Here is an 18,378-nt window from a genome sequence, read left to right on the forward strand (position 1 = left end):
TTGAAATGTGTATAAATACAAAATTTCCTTGCCTCTTTATAGTCCATCAGTAGGACACTGGATTGTCGTGAGATGAAATCTCCAATTGCCTCACTGGAGATATTGACATCCTTTGTCATGGTTGTTTACGTCACTTGTATGGCAACCCCTCGTCTGCTTGTCCAGAGGAGACGTATTGCAACCAGTGTTAACTGTAGTTGTAAAGTGATAGCGTTGATCGTTCAGTTTACTTTGTGGTTTCCACCAAATTCCCCAAAACGTATCTTTATAACTATAGGATAATGCGGGATTACAGAAAGAAACACTAGAAACATTGAACGCCAGTCCAAATGCATGAGGACCTCGGGTTTTTAAACCGCCCAGCAACACTCGGGTGGCCGCTGGAGATGAACGAAGCTCGCTCCGCCGCGGGGCCGCGCACGTACGGGGCCGTGATGTCACGGCGCAGAGAGGCTCTTTGTCGGGGGGGCGCGCGCTGCAGCAGCCGTGATTTGTATCTCGTGCAAACGCTGCGAGTGTTGTTAGTCCCGACGTGTTCACCCCGCTTTAATAGATGACTTTCTTCCTTATTTTTCTTAAAGAAATATATTTATATTTTTAACTATAGCGTGCGGAAAAGAACCAACCCGCTGTGAAAAAGGGGCATTTTTATAAGTAATGTCGAATCCCGGAGCTCGACGGAACGGGTCAAGCATTAAAATCCGCCTGACAGGTAAAAGAAGTTCAGTTGAATAAAATTCCTGAGATAATTTTCATTCTTTGGGAATTCACTGACGAAAAGTGGGTTGGTAGGATCCAAAAGATGGAATTCGGGAAAGAGAACTGTATTTCTAAACCGGTTTTACCCCCCTCCCCCATGTTTCTGTTTGCTTAGTGCCAGTTAGTCGCCCCGGTTCGAGGCGGCGGTGCTTGGCGGCTGGCGACGGCTTCTCCCTCCGCCCAGCATTGGAGCTCCTCGCGCATGCGTGCTGCCCGTTTCCTGATACAAAGTCAGCCATTGATGGAGCAATGGCCATGTCACTGGAGGATTATCATAATTACATACAAAGTGTATTGTGATTGGGGAAATTTTTTACCTTGCAAGTGTAATGATTAACAGGAGAATGAGACTTGGAGCATAATATCTATCTATCGGACCAAATAACTTTAAATTTGGCAATTTCATTGCTGTCAAATTAAATTCATTGTTTCTGTTTGTGTGTGCTGAATGCAGCACAAATTCTAATGATACAGGAAAATAAGTTCATTGTGATTGAATTAGATGTTACATGGATTAGTTTTCCCGTGGTGGAAATGTTCTAAGGGGTCCCTATATCCTTGTGGATGTGTTTACTAGAGCCATTGGCGAGTGTTTAAACTTATTAAGCAGGGGAATGGGAACTGGAGTGATGGGACGATTCGATGTATTATGTAGTGAGACTAAGGAAGGACAAGCAAATGAATGGGAAAAATGTGCAGTCAGTGGGATTAGTTGAAATATAACACGAGGGTAAAATCAAAGGGTGATGAATACAGGACTGAAGGTGAATACATGCTGTATACAGAATAAGGTAATTGATCTTGCAGCACAGAGATTAGGAGGTATGATGTTCTGGGTATCAGTTATGGCTGAAAGAAGATTATAGTTGGGAGCTTAACATCCAAAGATACGCCTTGTATTGAAAGGACAGGCAGAGGAGGAGGAATGGCTGTGTTGGTTTAAAAAAAAATTAAATGAAATCCTTCAAAAGAGGTGACATTGGATCAAAGATGTAGAATTCTTGTGGGTAGAGTTAAGAAACTGCAAGGGTAAAAAGACGATGGGAGTTATCCACAGGCTTCTGAACAGGATGTGGGATATACAGTAAATTGTAACAGGAGATAGAAAAGGCATGTAAAAAGGGCAATGTTAGGATAGTCATGGGAGATTTCAATATGCAAGTAGATTGGGAAAATTGGGTGCGTGCTGGATCCCAAGAGGGAATGTGTAGAATACTTACAATATGGCTTTTTAGAGCAGCTTGTAGTTGAGCCCACTAGGGAAAGGCAAGTCTAGATTCAGTGTTGTGTACTGACCTAGATTTGATTAGGGAGCTTAACGTAAAGAAATTGTAATGAAGCAGTGATCATAATGTGATAGAATTCACCCTGTAATTTGAGAAGATGCTAAAGTCAGATTTGGGTGTAGTAAAGAGAATTAGAGGCATGAGAGAGAGAGAGAGAAGACACTATCAGGGATGAGGGCAGAACAGCAATGGCTGGGGTTTCTGGAGCCAATTTGGAAGGTGCAGTATAGATACATCCCAAAGATGAAGTAATTCTAAAGGGAGTGTGAAGCAGCTACAGCTGTCAGGGGAAGTCAGACTGAATAAAAGGAAAAGAGTGGGCATATAATGTAGGAAAATTAGTTGGAAGTTAGAGGATTGGGAAGCTTTTAATAATCAACAGAAGGCAACTAGAACATCATAAGGAGAGAAAAGATAAAATACGAAGGGAAGCTACCTTGTAATAAGAGGATACAAGAAGTGTTTTTTCCAGATATATGGATTAAAGAGTAAAAGAGGCATGAGTGAATATCCGACCATTGGAAAATAATGCTGGCGAAGTAATTGGGGACAAAGAAATGGCGGACAAACTGAATAAGTAATTTGCATGATTGTTCACTATGGAAAATACTAACAGTATGGCAGAAATTCAAGATTGTCAAGGAGCAGAAGTGAGTGTAGTTGCTACTACTAAGGAGAAGGTACTTGGGAAGCTAAAAGGTCTGAAGGTAGATAGGTACCTGGACCATATTGATTACATCCAAGGGTTCTGAAATGATGTAGCTGAAGAGATTGTGGAGGCATTAGTAGTGATCTTTCAAGAATCACCTAGGTTCTGGAATGGTTCCAGAGGACTGGAAAACTGCAGATGTCACTCCACTCTCTTTAAGAAGGGAGGAAGGCAGAAGAAAGGGAAATTAAAGGCCAGTTAGCCTGACTTCAGAGGTTGAGAAGATATTGGACTTCATTGTTAAGGGTGACGTTTCAGGATATTTGGAGGCGGATGATAAAGTAGGCCAAAGTCAGCATGGTTTTCTTAGTCATAGTCATACTTCATTGATCCTGGGGGAAATTGGTTTTCATTACAGTTGCACCATAAATAATAGTAATAGAAATAGTAATAGTAATATTACTATTAGTAAATAGTCATAGAAATAATAAATAATAATAGAATAGTAATAGAAAACAGTAATAAGTAATAATAAGTAGTTAAATAGTAATATGTAAATTATGCCAGTAAATTATGAAATAAGTCCAGGCTCAGGGTGTCTGACCCTCCAAGGGAGGAGTTGTGAAGTTTGGCCACAATCTTGCCTGATAAATCTGTTGGAATGCATTGAGGGGGAAAATCAAGCAGAAAAGACAAAGTCATTAGATGTTGTGCTGCATAGGAGGCTGCTTAACAAGAGTCCATAGTATTACAAAAAAGCTACTGGCATGGATAGAAGATTGGCTGACTGGCAGAAGGCAAAGAGTGGGAATAAAGAGGCCTATTCTGGTTGGCAACTGATGACTAGTTGTGTTCCAGAGGAGTTGGTGTTGGGACTGAATTTTTATGTTGCATCAATAACTTGGATGGAGTTGATGGCTTTTTGGCCGGGTCTGCAGGTGATACTCGGGTGCAGGGGCAGGTAGTGTTGAGGAAATAGGGACTCTGCAGAAGGATTTAGACAGTTTGGGAGAATGGATAAAAAAGTGGTAGATGGAAGGTGTAGGGAAGTCTAGGCATGCACTTTGGTAGAAAGAATCGAGGCGTAGACTGTTGAGGCTTTATAAGGTGTTGTGGGCACGTGGCCAAGTGGTTAAGGCATTGGACTAGCGACCTGAAGGTCGTGAGTTCGAGCCCCAGCTGAGGGAACTTGTTGTGTCCTTGAGCAAGGCACTTAATCACACATTGCTCTGCGATGACACTGGTGCCAAGCTGTATGGGTCCTAATGCCCTTCCCTTGGACAACATTGGTGTGGTGGAGAGGGGAGACTTGCAGCATGGGCATCTGCTGGTCTTCCATACAACCTTGCCCAGGCCTGTGCCCTGGAGAGTGAAGACTTTCCAGGCACAGATCCATGGTCTCGCAAGACTAACGGATGCCTTTTATTATAAGGGGTTGGGTAGACCACACTTGGAGGATTGTGAATGGTTTTGGGCCCCTTAACAAAGAAAATCTGTGCTGACATTGGAGAAGGTTCAGCAGAGGTTCAAAAGAATTATTCCAGGGATTAAGGGGTTAATGTTTGAGGATGCCTTGATGGCTCTTGGCCTGCACTCACTGGAGTTTAGAAGAATGAGAGGAGATCTTATTGAAAGGCTTAGTGGATGTCGAGAGAATGTCTTGTGCAATGGAAGAATCTCGGACCAGAGAGCACAGACTCAGAATAGAGGGATGTCCCTTTTGTAACAGAGATGAGGAGGAGTTAAATTCGTGTAAATTATTGCCATGAATGTTTATGGAGTTCAAGTCATTTGAGTATATTTAAAGCGGAGGTTAATAGGTTCTATATTAGCGCATCAAAGGTTACAGGAAAAAGGCAGGAGAATGGGGTTGAGAGAGATAATAAATCAGTCAATATGGAATGGAGGAGCAGACTCAATGGGCTGAGTATCCTAATTCTGCTCCTGTATCTTGGGGTTTTATGGTGGCTGATTTTTTTTATATAGTTGGTAGCATTACAAAGTTCGCCATCTTTTTGCAGTCTAACAGACTATAGACTAACTAGTACAGTAAATATGGTCAGTGAGTCTGTACCTGTTACTGGATTGCTACTTATGAAAATAGACTCTTCCTTGTTTGTGCTTATTATCTTTTGTCAAAAGTCTTGTGCAAATTGTCTGGAATATTTTTTTTTAGTTCCTTGAATTATTTTGTAACTTGGTCACATATCCAAACATTTAGAAGTTAACATTGTATGTATTATGTGAGATATTACAATTTTGTTAAGGTTTTTGACATTGTTTCATGTGTACTGTTCAGGTTGGCAAAAATCTGAGTGTTATGACAACAGTATTTTTACAAACGTAGAATTTTTCCTGTAGAATTTCACATTTTAATTTAAATAACTGAAAATTAAATGGATTGACTTTCAACAAGATCAAACATTGTAATATTTGTTTATCATCTTTTATCAAGCTTCATGATACTAACAAAATAATTTGGGCTGAGTTAGAAAAATCTTGTATTCCAAGTAAAGTGTGTGATACATTGCCCTTCAAAAGCTACTTAGCAAAGGTTAAATTAAACCATTCAAGTATTAATTAATTTGAAATGGATCTTTCAATTTTGTGCCCCCCATGTTACTGTTAATAATTTTGAACTGTTCTTAAGTTTTCTAGATTTTGACAGAAATAGCTTGCAAATGTAATGACTATCATTTTGTACATTAATTATTTTTTGTGTGTTTTCAAAATGTGACCCCTTCCTAATTGTCCTGAACCTGTTGGAGATTGTAGATCTTTCTTCTTTAACCCATGTGTTTATGGTGATATTCATGTCAGTTTCAGGATGAAAATTTCAGGATTTTACTTTTGGGTAATGAAACACAACATCTATTGAGGTGGATAATTCTGAGCTCACGATCAACACATAGGACAGAATACATGATGTTTTGCTGAGCTAATTGGGCATCTACCATATTCCTCCATTCTACATATTCATGTGCCAATCTAAAAGTGTGTTAAACACTTCTGCTGTATCTGTCTCTACCACCAAACCTGGCAATGCATTCCAGGCACCTTCCACTGTTAAAAACACAACTTTTCTCGCACATCTCTTTTGAATTCACTCCCTCCTTAAGCTTTAAGTTCCTGGGGTATTAATGTCTCAGAGGATCTGTTTTTGGCCCAACATATGCAATCACGAAAAAGGCATGCCAGTGGTTCTACTTTGTTAGGTGTTTGAGGAAATTTACTACGTCACCAAAGACTCCTGCAAATTTATACAAAAATGTACCGCAGAGCATTCTGACTAGTAGTATTCTAGCCTGTTATGAAGGCTGAAATGCACAGAATCACAAGAGACTGCTAAGGGTTACAAATTGGGCCAATTCCAACGTAGCACAATCCTTGCCACCATTATGAACATCTTCATTAGGTGGTACTTCAAGAAGGCCACATTATTGTTATGGGTTCTAACTATCTGGTACATGCCCTCTTATTACTATCAATCAGGGAGGAGGTGCTGGTTACCAATGTCCCCCACTCAAAATTTAAGAAACATCATCTTTCCCTCCATAAAATTTATGAACAGTCCATAAACACAACCTTATTTTTTTTGCACTATTTAGTTTGTAATTCATGGTAAACCTCATTTGTACTCTGTCTACTCCTCCCCCCCCACCCCATTTCCACTTTCTCATACCCTTGAGTATTTGACATTTCCGTCCTGGGAAGGTGACGGACCATCTTGGCTATCTTATCTATGCCTCATAATTTTGCCTACTTTCCAGGTGTTCCTTAGCCTTCTGTGCTCCAGCCAAAGAGGTGTTCAATAGGTTTGTAGCTAATATTGTCCAATCTAGGCAACATCCTAATGAGCTTTTTCTGCACTCTCTCCAAAGCTTTCACATCTTTTCTATCATGGAAATGATCAGAAATGGATGCAATGTTCCAAAAGTGGCTTAACCAACATTTTGTAACATGACTTTCCAAGTTTTATACTCCATATCCTGACCATTAAGGACAAGCATGCTGTTAAGGGTAAAATATTGTATTTACACCCCTATCCAATTGTGTCACCATTTTCAGTGAGCCATAGACTGCATTTCAAAATTTCTCTTTTATATCTGTACTTCTAAGGGTCCTGCCATTTTCTCTGTTCTCAAATTTCCAACTGATCTCTATCTGTATCATTTGACAACCTGCCTGACCATCTACAACTCCACCAATTTTCATGTCATCTGCAAACTTACTAATCAGGATATTTACATTATCATATGGAATACCATTGGTCACAGGCCGCTAGTCAGAATAACTCCCCTCCAATGCTACCCTTCTATGATCAAGCCAATTTTGAATGCAACATGCCAATTCACCATGGATCTTGTGATTTAATCTTCTGGACCATGTTAGATTCTTCACTGAAGTCCATGTAGATAACATCCACTGTACTCGCCTTATTAATCTTCATTGCATCCTCAAAGGCTTTGAAAGATAGCAAAGTGACCTTGAAGGGAGATTGTAGCTATATTATATTTCATACTGTTAGTGATGAAGTGCCTGCCTGTGGAGCCAAATGAACAAGAATCATTTTTATTTACTTGATTACTGTTGTAGCTTAATCTCATCAGGTATCTGGTGAGTTGTTGACCGTTGACACGTATATGGACAGTAGACTGGATTGGAAAGTCATTGGTAAGCTATTTGTCACTGAGTTGGTGTGATGGGGAGAGATCGCTTCAAAACAGTTCCATGGCATTAAAATTCTGACACCTGCTAGCTCACCATCCAACTATTGCTGCTGATTGTTCAGTACTGCTTCATAGTTGCAGGAGTTGTGAATAGAAGCAAAAATGTTTTTAAAAAGCCGGGGGCAGCTTCCCCAAAAGAATTTGTTTAATTTTTGCATCAAGTTTGGCACAGACATCACAGGCGGAAGTTCCTGTTCCTCTGTACTGTTCTGTGAATTAAAATGGTGCTAAAGGTGGTTAGATAACATTGTGAAGGTGCATTGTTTGGTCTTAAAAGCTATGATCATGTTGTGTAAGTCATGCACATTGTTGGAGTTGTACTTGTGTACAGATATTAGGAATATCCCATTAAGCCTCATTCCTTGTGCTTTTAGATGATGGGTGGGCTTTGGGGAGTTTGTAGATGTTCTGGAAGAAGTTCGAGCAGAATTGTGGCTGGTACTGAAGCTACAATCTTCAGCAGTAAAGCCATGAAGTGGTCAGGGTCTATAGCTATTGCAGTTTCTGATGTATGTTTAGCTGTTTCTTGATACCACAGATAGAGGTTGGAAACCCATAAAGTCAAAATGGTGCATGACACCTCTTGATTTTAAAAAAAACACTACGAATATTTTTGCTTGTCTTTCAGTCTCATCTACTGAGCTCTGCTGAAGTCATGGCTCACTAGTAAAGGCTGATTTATACTTGTGCGTCAAATGTACACCGTAGGTACTGTGTGCCCTATGCCGTAGGGTGACGTGCACCTCCCCAAAAATGTAATTCATGTGTTGCAGCGACGCAGACTGCAACAACTGTGATTGGTCCGCTTGGTAGCATCGCATTTCCTCCTACGCATTTCCGGTTGCTTTTCTCTGCCATGTCTATACACTGATGCGAAATAAATGGTTGGAGACGATGAACCAAATTGTCAAATCTACCTGCCGACATCGAAAAATATTTGAAATTCATTTCCTTGTCCATGTCTCTCATGAAGAAACGCAATACAGTGGCGTAGAAACCCTACCGCCAACTAGCGTTTTGGTGGTGAATTGGAGAGCGATGCAGACACAATTACGCATGCTCGCTACGGCATAGGGCTATGCAAAAGTATAAATCAAGCCTACAGCGTAGCCCGTACGCACAAGTATAAATCAGCCTTTAGTGCTTAATTTTCTCGTTGACAACTAGTGATTAACATATGTAGCCTTGTATTGTAATTTCACAGGATTGCCATTTCATTTTCATCTATATGGCCTTATTCCTATTCAGTTCTTGAATATCCTTGGTTTTGTATCTTTTGTACTCAATCCTATGTATAGTACCCCACCCTCCTTACACCACTCATTAAAAATGGATTTTCTGGAGCCTGCTCCTGGTACCTGCTGCTTGAGATCATTCTTTGAATAACTGTCTGAATATTATCCATAAGTATTTGCTTAATTTAGTCAGTGAAAAACTTCGAATTTTTGAAAATTATTGATTTTAACAACTTTGTCAATGCTGTCTGCTAACTGATTTAATAAACTGTTACACAGTGTGTAGGGTGTTACATTTATGATTGATAGGATTGTATAATACTACGTCATGAAAAAGTAGAATGTCTAGAAGGATCCAACAGTGGTTGGTATGATTTGGCTCTGCAAGGTGGATTAAAATAAAGCTATTTTTAGTTTTACCTCAATCTATCTGGAGCTGGAGTCCCTAAGACGGTCCTACATTGACTTCAATGCTGACTGGTAACTCCTGCAATGCTGCTGGTACCAAACTGTGTTGGTCTCTGCCATTCCTCTGGGTTCATGAGATGTATGGAGAGGGAACTTACTTTCCATATTATACTGCCCAGGCTTGCATATTTAGACAGCTAGGATGCAATATCCATGGTCATCTCTGACTGACGGAGGCCCTCACCTCACATCACCAATTTATCTTACCAAGCCAAAAAAAATATCCAACAGCACACATCAAAGTTGCTGGTGAATGCAGCTGGCCAAGCAGCATCTGTAGGAAGAGGTGCAGTTGACGTTTCAGGCTGAGACCCTTCGTCAGGACTAACTGAAGGAAGAGTGAGTAAGGGATTTGAAAGTTGGAGGGGGAGGGGGAGATCCAAAATGATAGGATAAGGCAGGAGGGGGAGGGATAGAGCCAAGAGCTGGACAGGTGATAGGCAAAAGGGGGATACGAGAGGATCATGGGACAGGAGGTCCGGGAAGAAAGACAAGGGGGGGGACCCAGAGGATGGGCAAGAGGTATATTCAGAGGGACAGAGGGAGAAAAATGAGAGTGAGAGAAAGAATGTGTGCATAAAAATGAGTAACAGATGGGGTACGAGGGGGAGGTGGGGCCTTAGCGGAAGTTAGAGAAGTCGATGTTCATGCCATCAGGTTGGAGGCTACCCAGACGGAATATAAGGTGTTGTTCCTCCAACCTGAGTGTGGCTTCATCTTTACAGTAGAGGAGGCCGTGGATAGACATGTCAGAATGGGAATGGGATGTGGAATTAAAATGTGTGGCCACTGGGAGATCCTGCTTTCTCTGGCGGACAGAGCGTAGATGTTCAGCAAAGCGGTCTCCCAGTCTGCGTCGGGTCTCGCCAATATATAAAAGGCCACATCGGGAGCACCGGACGCAGTATATCACCCCAGTCGACTCACAGGTGAAGTGTTGCCTCACCTGGAAGGACTGTTTGGGGCCCTGAATGGTTATCCAACAGCATTGGAGCTTCCTTGCCATTGCCAGAACTGTTCAGTACCCCAGGATCATTCTACAGTTCAAAGATGATGATTGGTGTCTGTTTGCATGTTAGGGGCTTTGTCATAAAAATTTAAGTTGTACTTGGTTGTACTTGCTATAACCTCCTTTCCTTAAGCCAAAGCTACTCAGATATTCTTGCCTTGGTCACAACGTGTGTTTCTCTAATATCCGCATGTTCTCTATTATCTCACTTATCTCATTTTGTCTACTTCCTGCTCTGTCAACTCTATCCCAATCAAACTCCTCAGTTTCATTGCTTTTTAAAAACTTGTAAATAATCTAAGGTAAAATCAGAAAATGCTGGAAATATTCAGTAGGTCAGGATGTTAAGTGGTAAGTATTTTTATGTATGTATTGTAATTTAGTTTTTTATTATGTATTGAAATATACTGCTGCCACAGAACAACATTTCATGATATATGCCAGTAATATTAATTCTGCTTTTAGATCTGTAACTGGCCCATATGACATTGGAGTAGAGTTGGGTTATTAACCTATGGAGTACTCTGTCATTCAGTCATGGCTGGTTTATTTTCCTCCTCAACACCATTCTCCTGCCTTCTCTCTGTAACCTTTGTTATCAAGGTATCAACCTCTTCTTTCAATATACTGAATAACTTGGTTTCCACAGCCATCTAGAGGAATGAATTCCACAGATTCACTACCCTCTGGCTAAAGAAATTCCTGCTCATCTGTGTTTCAAATCCTCATATTCTGAGGCTGTGCCCTCTGACCCTAGACTCTCCTTTCATGTTCATTCTGTCTAGGCCTTTCAATATTTGGTAGGTTTCAATAAGATCAACTCCCTCCCCCTCATTCCTCTATACTCCAGCAAGTGCAGGACCAGAGCTGTCAAATGGTCCTCATTTTAACCCTTTCATTCCTGGGATCATTCTTGTGAACCACCTCTTTTGGACTCTCTCCAATGTTGGTATACTCTGAGATATGGAGCCCAAAACAGCTCAAAATTATCTGGCCCTCCTTTATTATCTGCATTTTTCTCCTTGGTAACATAATTTATCTTATTATGGTGAATTACCTTGTTAAGCTAACTTAGCTTAGCATTATAAACTTGTGTTCCACATGTAAGTTATCAGCATCCAATTCTGACTCTGTCACCCTTCTCGACAGAGCCATGCCCAAAACCAACCTCTTTTCCCCTTCTAGACTACTGAACTCTATTTGGTTTGAAAGATTATGTCCCACATTCAGCTGTAGATGGTCCACATAAACTTTGGGAAATCCTACTATGGCTCCTGCTCCTATTAATATCTCAACTTTTAAATTATTATTTTGTGTTCAGTCTTCCTGTGGCCTGGTTCTGATGAAGAGCCTCAATCCTGAAACATTATCTCTTATTTCCCTCTATAGATATTGCTGACTTATTGAGCTCTTGTAGAATTTTGTTTTTATTTCATATTTCCAGCATTTGTAGTTTTTATTTTTCTATCTGTAGCTTTGCTTTTCACTAATTCACTAGTTTCTATTGGCCCTATAATCCTCAAAATTCCTGTTAATTTGACATCTTGTATACCTGTACAGTATTTATTATATGACATATTTTCATCTATCTGGGTGCTAAATTTTGGAATCCTTTCCCTAAATCTATTTCTTCCAAAGTCTTTAAGATGTTCCTTAAAGCTTAATTCATTGGAGTTTTTGGTTAATGCCTTCTCTTTAGCTCAAGTTGTCTGATTATGCTCTTGTGTAAATATACTGAAGTGCTACATGCACAATAAATACTGCCTTTCTAGACCTAAGATCATGTTTTAGATCACAGGAATGACTAAAAAGTTACTGCTCCCTTTCAAGGATACAATTATGTTATTAATCTGCTCCATTCAGAGAAACAATTTGAGTCTTGATCCGCAAAGATAGTGTTAACGAATTGATATAAAATATGAATAAGGCACTTTACATTTTCAAGGGAGAAAATTATAGTAGCACAATTCCAAGTATAATTATACTAATCCCCGGTATAATTATTGCATGGCAAGTGTTTCCTTTGGGAAATCGTCTTTGAAAATACTAGGACCTGTCGATATTATGACAATTGAACCTTTAAGACTGAGATTTTTCTTAGTTGGGAAAGGGATTAAGGGATATGGCAGATGGTGGGTAAATACGTTTGGGGTGTGGAGCAACTACCATTTTACTAAGTGCTAGAACTAGCTCCATGGGATAATTTTAGAATTCAGTGAAAATGGAGAGTACCATTCCTTTGAGTTTACTAATTTGTGTACCTGTTCCTTTAATTTTCCTGCATATTGTTGATAGGTGTTGTCATTTTCCCCTTTAGAAATGTGCTTTTTGACCATATTTCATGATTTCCAAAACCATTATTTATTTCCTCTATAGATTTCAAAGTTTATAATTGGAAATAGAAACAGAAAAACGAGAGTAATTCGAACTGCTCAATGGTATTCTTAATTGAGATTTCATGTAAGTTGTAAAATATCCAAATTTCCAGCTTTTCTCCAAATAGCAAAATACTAAGTTTTACGGTCTCAGTTCCGAATTGCTTGTAAAATTGAGTTGAATTTTGATTAGAGCTTTTGTTTTGATATTTCAAGTTCTCCTCTTTTAGTCTATTCTGTATTCCTCAGTCAATGACAAACTTAATAGGTTAAGGTTGCAGAAAATTACTAGCTTCATTTTGTAAAATTGAAAATTTAAAATTGGAACCTTTTTATCTGCTTTAAATCAGCACATGATCATTTTTGTGCTGACGTTTAGATTGCAGTGGAATCAATTTCTATAGTTGTAGTTACATGTCGTGCTTGGAGTTAAATTAATAATTAGTTATTTGTCCTGATCACTTGATTCTGTATAAATCTGAGCCATCTACCAAGATCCAAGCTGATTAATTTTCAAAGCTCCTTATCTTAAATTGCAATGTGATGATATTCATTGGTACATTTAAGGTTGTAGCTCATTATTAATTCCATAAAGAGTGTTGGTATACTGCTCTTTCTGCTACCAGGCCTATTTGGCCGTCTAAATTTTAAAGAAAAGATGTAATATAGCTTTCTATATGCAGGTATTGAACTATAAAGGCCACAGTGGCACCATTGTTACTGCATCAGTTTAACCTGAAGTGAGGCAGAAGTTGGCTTCATGCATCTTAGTTTTTGTGCAAACAGCTACCTCTGAGAACAGGATTGGATTTAATTGTGATTTTAAGTTTAATGCCCAATGTTGCAGTATTTCTTGTGTTTATTCCTTTTGTCTCAATTTGCTGATGTTTTTCTTGGTGACCTTTTTGCTTTCTATCTAGCATCTTTCTATGGTAACTAGTTTAATAATGGTGTTCTTTCCTGTCTGCTCTTCGGGTATGTTTTTCTTCAAGCATCTTGTCTCCCTTAATCAGACACCCTCAACTTTTGTACAAGACTGGCAGATCTTCCAGACTAATGTATACTGTTAGTAGTAATACCCCAAATACTGGTGATTCATTTTTTAAAAAATGTTAAGCAGTCTTAATAGTGAACCTGTTCAGTTTAAAGGATGTGCTGGATCTGGGGACCTGTTGAATTTCAGGGATTCATCACCTATGAATCAGATGTTATACTAGGATTTCCAAATAGTTGCATAATGTATCAGCATTTTACTGTATCCTGTATGACCTTGTGTGATCCTTCCTTTCTAATTTGGTCTGTCTCTCCGCTAAGTACATCGATTATTTAGTCCATACGATCTATGTCACAGTTTTATGATCTGCTTAACATTATTTCCATCCTTCATCCAGAAGGGCAGTTCCCACCATGGGGTCTACAGACCCCTTGGTTAATGGTAGCGGTCAGTGGCATAAAAAGGTTGGGAACCCCTGCTCTAAATCTAAAAACATAATTCTCTATTCTCTTTACATTCCTTCTTTAAGAGTTCTCAATACCATCTACTTTGAGTTTCATGTTCTTATCCCACATCAGGTAAAAGGTTTACTTTGAATTCTCTATTGTGTTTCTTTGTTCTTCACTTGTTGTCTCTTCTGAATTCACTGCACTTTTGTACACACTAAATGTCCACCTCTATCTAAACTCCTAGCCATTTTCATGACGATCCTTTGATTTCTTTTTCATCCCATTCTCCCTCTATTATGTGTATAGAATGGTCAAGGGAGGCAGAGGAGTGCTTACAGGACTGTTTTGAATTAGTGTACTGGACCATAGTGGATATGGAACTCTGCAAGAAATCCAGGTACAACCTACAGAAGGCTCTCTTCGTGTACCTGGCGGGATACTGAAAATCTGTGTTAACCAACTGGCTGGAGTGTTCAACGGAACCTTCAGTCTCTCATTGCTGCAGTCAAAGGTTTTCATCTTCTTCAAAAAGGCATCAGTCATGCTGGTGCCCAAGGAAAATCTGAGCTGCCTCAATGACTTATCACCCAGTAGCACTCACATCTACTGTGATGAAGTACTTTGAGAGGTTGGTTATGGCTTGAATTAACTCCAGCCTGAGCAAGGACATGTACCCACTGCAGTTTACCTACAACAGCAAAAGGTCTATAGCAAATGCAATCTCACTGGCTCTCCACCTGACCATGGGATTACCTGAACAACAGCAATACCTATGTTTGTTGATTGCAGCTAAGTGTTCAGCACTATTATCCCCTCAGTACTGATCAACACCTTCAAAAACTGGACTTCTGTAACTGGTCCTTGCCTTCTCATCGGGAGACCAGTCAGAACAGATTGGAAGTAACATCTTGCTGACAAAATCAGTACAGGTGTTCCTCAAGGATGCGTACTTTGGCTGCTGCTTTACTTTCTCTGCACTTATGACTGTGTGGCTAGAACACTTGCTGATGACACAACAGTTGACAATCTCAGATGGTGGTGAGGAGGCTTACAGGAGTGAGGTAAATAAGCTGGTTGAGTGGTGTTGCAACAACAACCTTTCACTTACTGTTAGTAACACCAGGGGATGATTGTGGACTTCAGGAAGGGGAAGTCAGGAGAACACGCACCAGCGTTCAGCTAGGGGTCAGAAGTGGAAAGGATGGGTTCCTGGGTGTTGATGAGTCCAACATATGGACATAATTATAAAGAAAGTACGTCAATGACATTATTTCTTTAGGAGTTTGAAGATGTTTGGTATGTCACCAAAGACTAATAAATTTCTGCAGATTACTGTGGATAGCATTCCGTCTGGTATATAGGCTGCAATGCACAGGATTGGTAAAAAGCTGCAGAGGATTGTAAGCTCATAGAGTTCCATCATGGGAAGTAGCCTCCCCACCATTGAGGAAATTTTCAAAAGTTGATGCCTCAAGAAAGCAGCATGCATTATTAAGAACCCTCACTGCCAAAACATACCCTTTCTCACAATTAACATTAGGGAGGAGGTAGATGAGCTAGAAGATAGACACTCAGCTTTTAGGAACAGCTTCTTCCCCTCTGCCATCAGATTTCTCGACAGACTATGAACACTACCTCAATATTTTACTTATTTATTCCTTAAATTTCTTATTGTAACTTATCTTTTGCATTGCACTGCTGCAGCAAAACAAATTTCATAACATGTCGGTGATAATAAACCATATTCCTATATTTTGCAAATGAGGAAATCTGCAGATGCTGGAATTTCAAGCAACACACATAAAAGTTGCTGGTGAACGCAGCAGGCCAGGCAGCATCTCTAGGAAGAGGTACAGTCAACGTTTCAGGCCGAGACCGGAGATCGCAAAAACCTGTTGGATGTTCATTTATGATGGCCAGAGTACCATTAAGGTTGCTGTGCCCAATTCTCAGTCTTATTACTTGCTCCTTCTGCTTTACTTCCCTACTTCTTCCCATATCTACTGTTCCGAATTGAATGTAAATGTCTTCCTTTTATTGCTCTATCCCAATGCTGCTGCCACTGTTGATTTATCCTTCTCCACACTATGCTCTTCCCCTCTGATTCTGATAGTTTAATATTGACCTCTACAGATCCTTTTTTGACTGCTGCTTTTGCCAGCTTACCTGCTGTCTCATTTCCCATAATACCCGAATTTGCTGGAACCCACATGAATGTGATATTTTTGTCTTGTCTAGCCAGTCTTGAATTTGCAAACAGGATTTCATAAAGCTGGTGACCTCTAGCTGTACCCACCTTAATGCTTGCAAGGGCCAATACAGAATCGTTAGATATCACAATATTATTACAATCAACCTGCTCACTCCATTCTAGTGCTAACAATGTGGCAAACATTTCAACTGCATATACACTCAAGCAATCATGTGTTCTCTTGCTAATTTCCACTTGATAACTTGGCACAACAATTGCAGACCCTGTTGCACCTGTTTCTGGATCCTTTGATCCATACGTAAAAATCTGTATGTCTTTATATTTACATTTCCTATAACTATGATATTCACTGAGTATATCAGCCCTCTTATTACTGTGTTTAATCTTGAGCAATTCCAAATCTACAGAGGGATTTTCTAATACCCAGAAAGGTCTGACAGGCCACACCACACTTGGACAAAACTCTTTATCGTATACACCCATATCTTTTGCTGTTTGTTCTCCTGTCCAGCCAAAATTTTCTTTTTGTGTCCTCTCCTTCGCCCAGCATGTCTGCAACACCCTTTTTGTGGGATGGCTATCACCATACCCCCTTAGGTTAATCCAGTAATTGGCCTCCAGCTGTTTACGCTGAAGCCTCAATGGCATTTCATTTGCTTCAACTTGGAGTGCACACACTGGGGAAGTTCTAACTGCTCCCAGGCACACCCTTAGAGCCCAAGCTTGCACGATATCCAGTTCTGCTAGCACAGATTTTGCTGCTGACCCGTATACAGTACTTCCATAGTCTAATCTTGATCTTATTAATGCTACATAAATATACTTAAGTGATGCAAAATCAGCACCCCATTCCAATCCAGCAAGACCTCATGACATTTATCACATTTTTACATTTAGTAACTACATATCTAACATGTTCTCTCCATGTTAATCTTAAGTCAAAATGCACTCCCAAAAACCGAAAACTTTCAACTCTCTCCAGGTTACTTCCATACAGATTCAAATTAAGTCCCCTGAGCTTTTTTCTTGTAACGAACATGGCTTTTGTCTTCTCCACTGAAAATTTAACACCCAACTTTGTCCCCCACTCTTCAACTTGATTAATTCCATCTTGCATTTTTGTAACTATATGTTCAATATTTCTCCTTCTTATCCACAAAGCTCTGTCATCTGCAAACAATGACCTCCCCACTTCTGTTGGAATATTTATGAATATATCATTTATCAAAATGGAGAATAAAGATGGACCCACTGCACTCCCCTGAGGCGTTCCGTTTTCTACAACATACTGGCTTGATAGCTTTGATCCTATCTTCATCTGAGTAGTTCTCCTGTTTAGAACATCGCCCCCCCCACTCCGATTCTCATTAAATGTAGCTTGATTAGGATCCCCTCTTTCCATAACATATCATAAGCTTTCTCAACATCAAAAAAAACTGCAACCACTGTCTCTTTATTTACTTGAGCTTTTCTTATTTCATCCTCTAGACACTACACTGGATCCATAGTATTCCTTCCTTTCTTGAACCCGCTTTGATACGTAGCCACCATACCTCTACTTTCCAAGAAGTACACTAACCTCTCATTTATCATACGTTCCATAAGTTTACATACATGTGACGTCAAGGCAATTGGCCTGTAGTTTCCTGGCCTGCTGACATCTTTTCCAAGTTTCTTTATTGGAATAATTATTGCCACTTTCCAGCTCCCTGGTATTCTCCCTTCATCCCAGACTTTGTTATACAGAAGCAGTAGTTTCTCCAGACTCAAGTGTTTTATCATACTATAACATATTTCATCTTTACCTGGTGCAGACTTTTCTGTTTTATCTAGTGCCTTTCTTAATTCTCCCATGCTGAAAGGGACATCTTGCACACCATCAAGGTTAGTTTTCCTACATAAAGCCTCCATATTTTCAGCTTTTGTTCTCTCTCTACCTCTTCTCTTAGACAAATTATTGGAACTATGTACCATAACAAAAGTGTTTGCCAACAACTCTGCCTTTTCCTTATTTGTTACTGCAGTCACATTTCCATCAACCAGAACTGGGTACCTCCACTCTCTCCTGTCCCCTCCCATCCTTTTTATCATCCCCCACACCTCTCCTACTTGAGTTGTTTCCGATTGAATCACAGTACTTTCTCCAGTGCATCCTTTTAGCATCTTATTGTCCTTCTTACTACTGTCTATGCTTGTTTGTACTGAATCATAT

General features: G+C 39.8%; 1 protein-coding gene across 4 annotated transcripts in view; it reads left to right on the top strand.

The window, feature by feature from the left end:
• Positions 1-495: 495 nt before the first annotated feature.
• smurf1 (SMAD specific E3 ubiquitin protein ligase 1) overlaps positions 496-18,378 on the top strand; it is a 147,280-nt gene continuing 129,397 nt past the window's right edge. For all 4 annotated transcript variants that reach the window (XM_063058935.1, XM_063058937.1, XM_063058938.1 and 1 more), the window contains exon 1: positions 496-712. In XM_063058935.1, coding sequence (XP_062915005.1) covers positions 658-712 — 55 coding nt within the window. In that variant the 5' untranslated portion in view covers positions 496-657. The remainder of the gene's footprint in view (positions 713-18,378) is intronic.

The sequence above is a fragment of the Mobula hypostoma genome, chromosome 9 (assembly GCF_963921235.1).
Source record: "Mobula hypostoma chromosome 9, sMobHyp1.1, whole genome shotgun sequence".
Taxonomy (NCBI): domain Eukaryota; kingdom Metazoa; phylum Chordata; class Chondrichthyes; order Myliobatiformes; family Myliobatidae; genus Mobula; species Mobula hypostoma.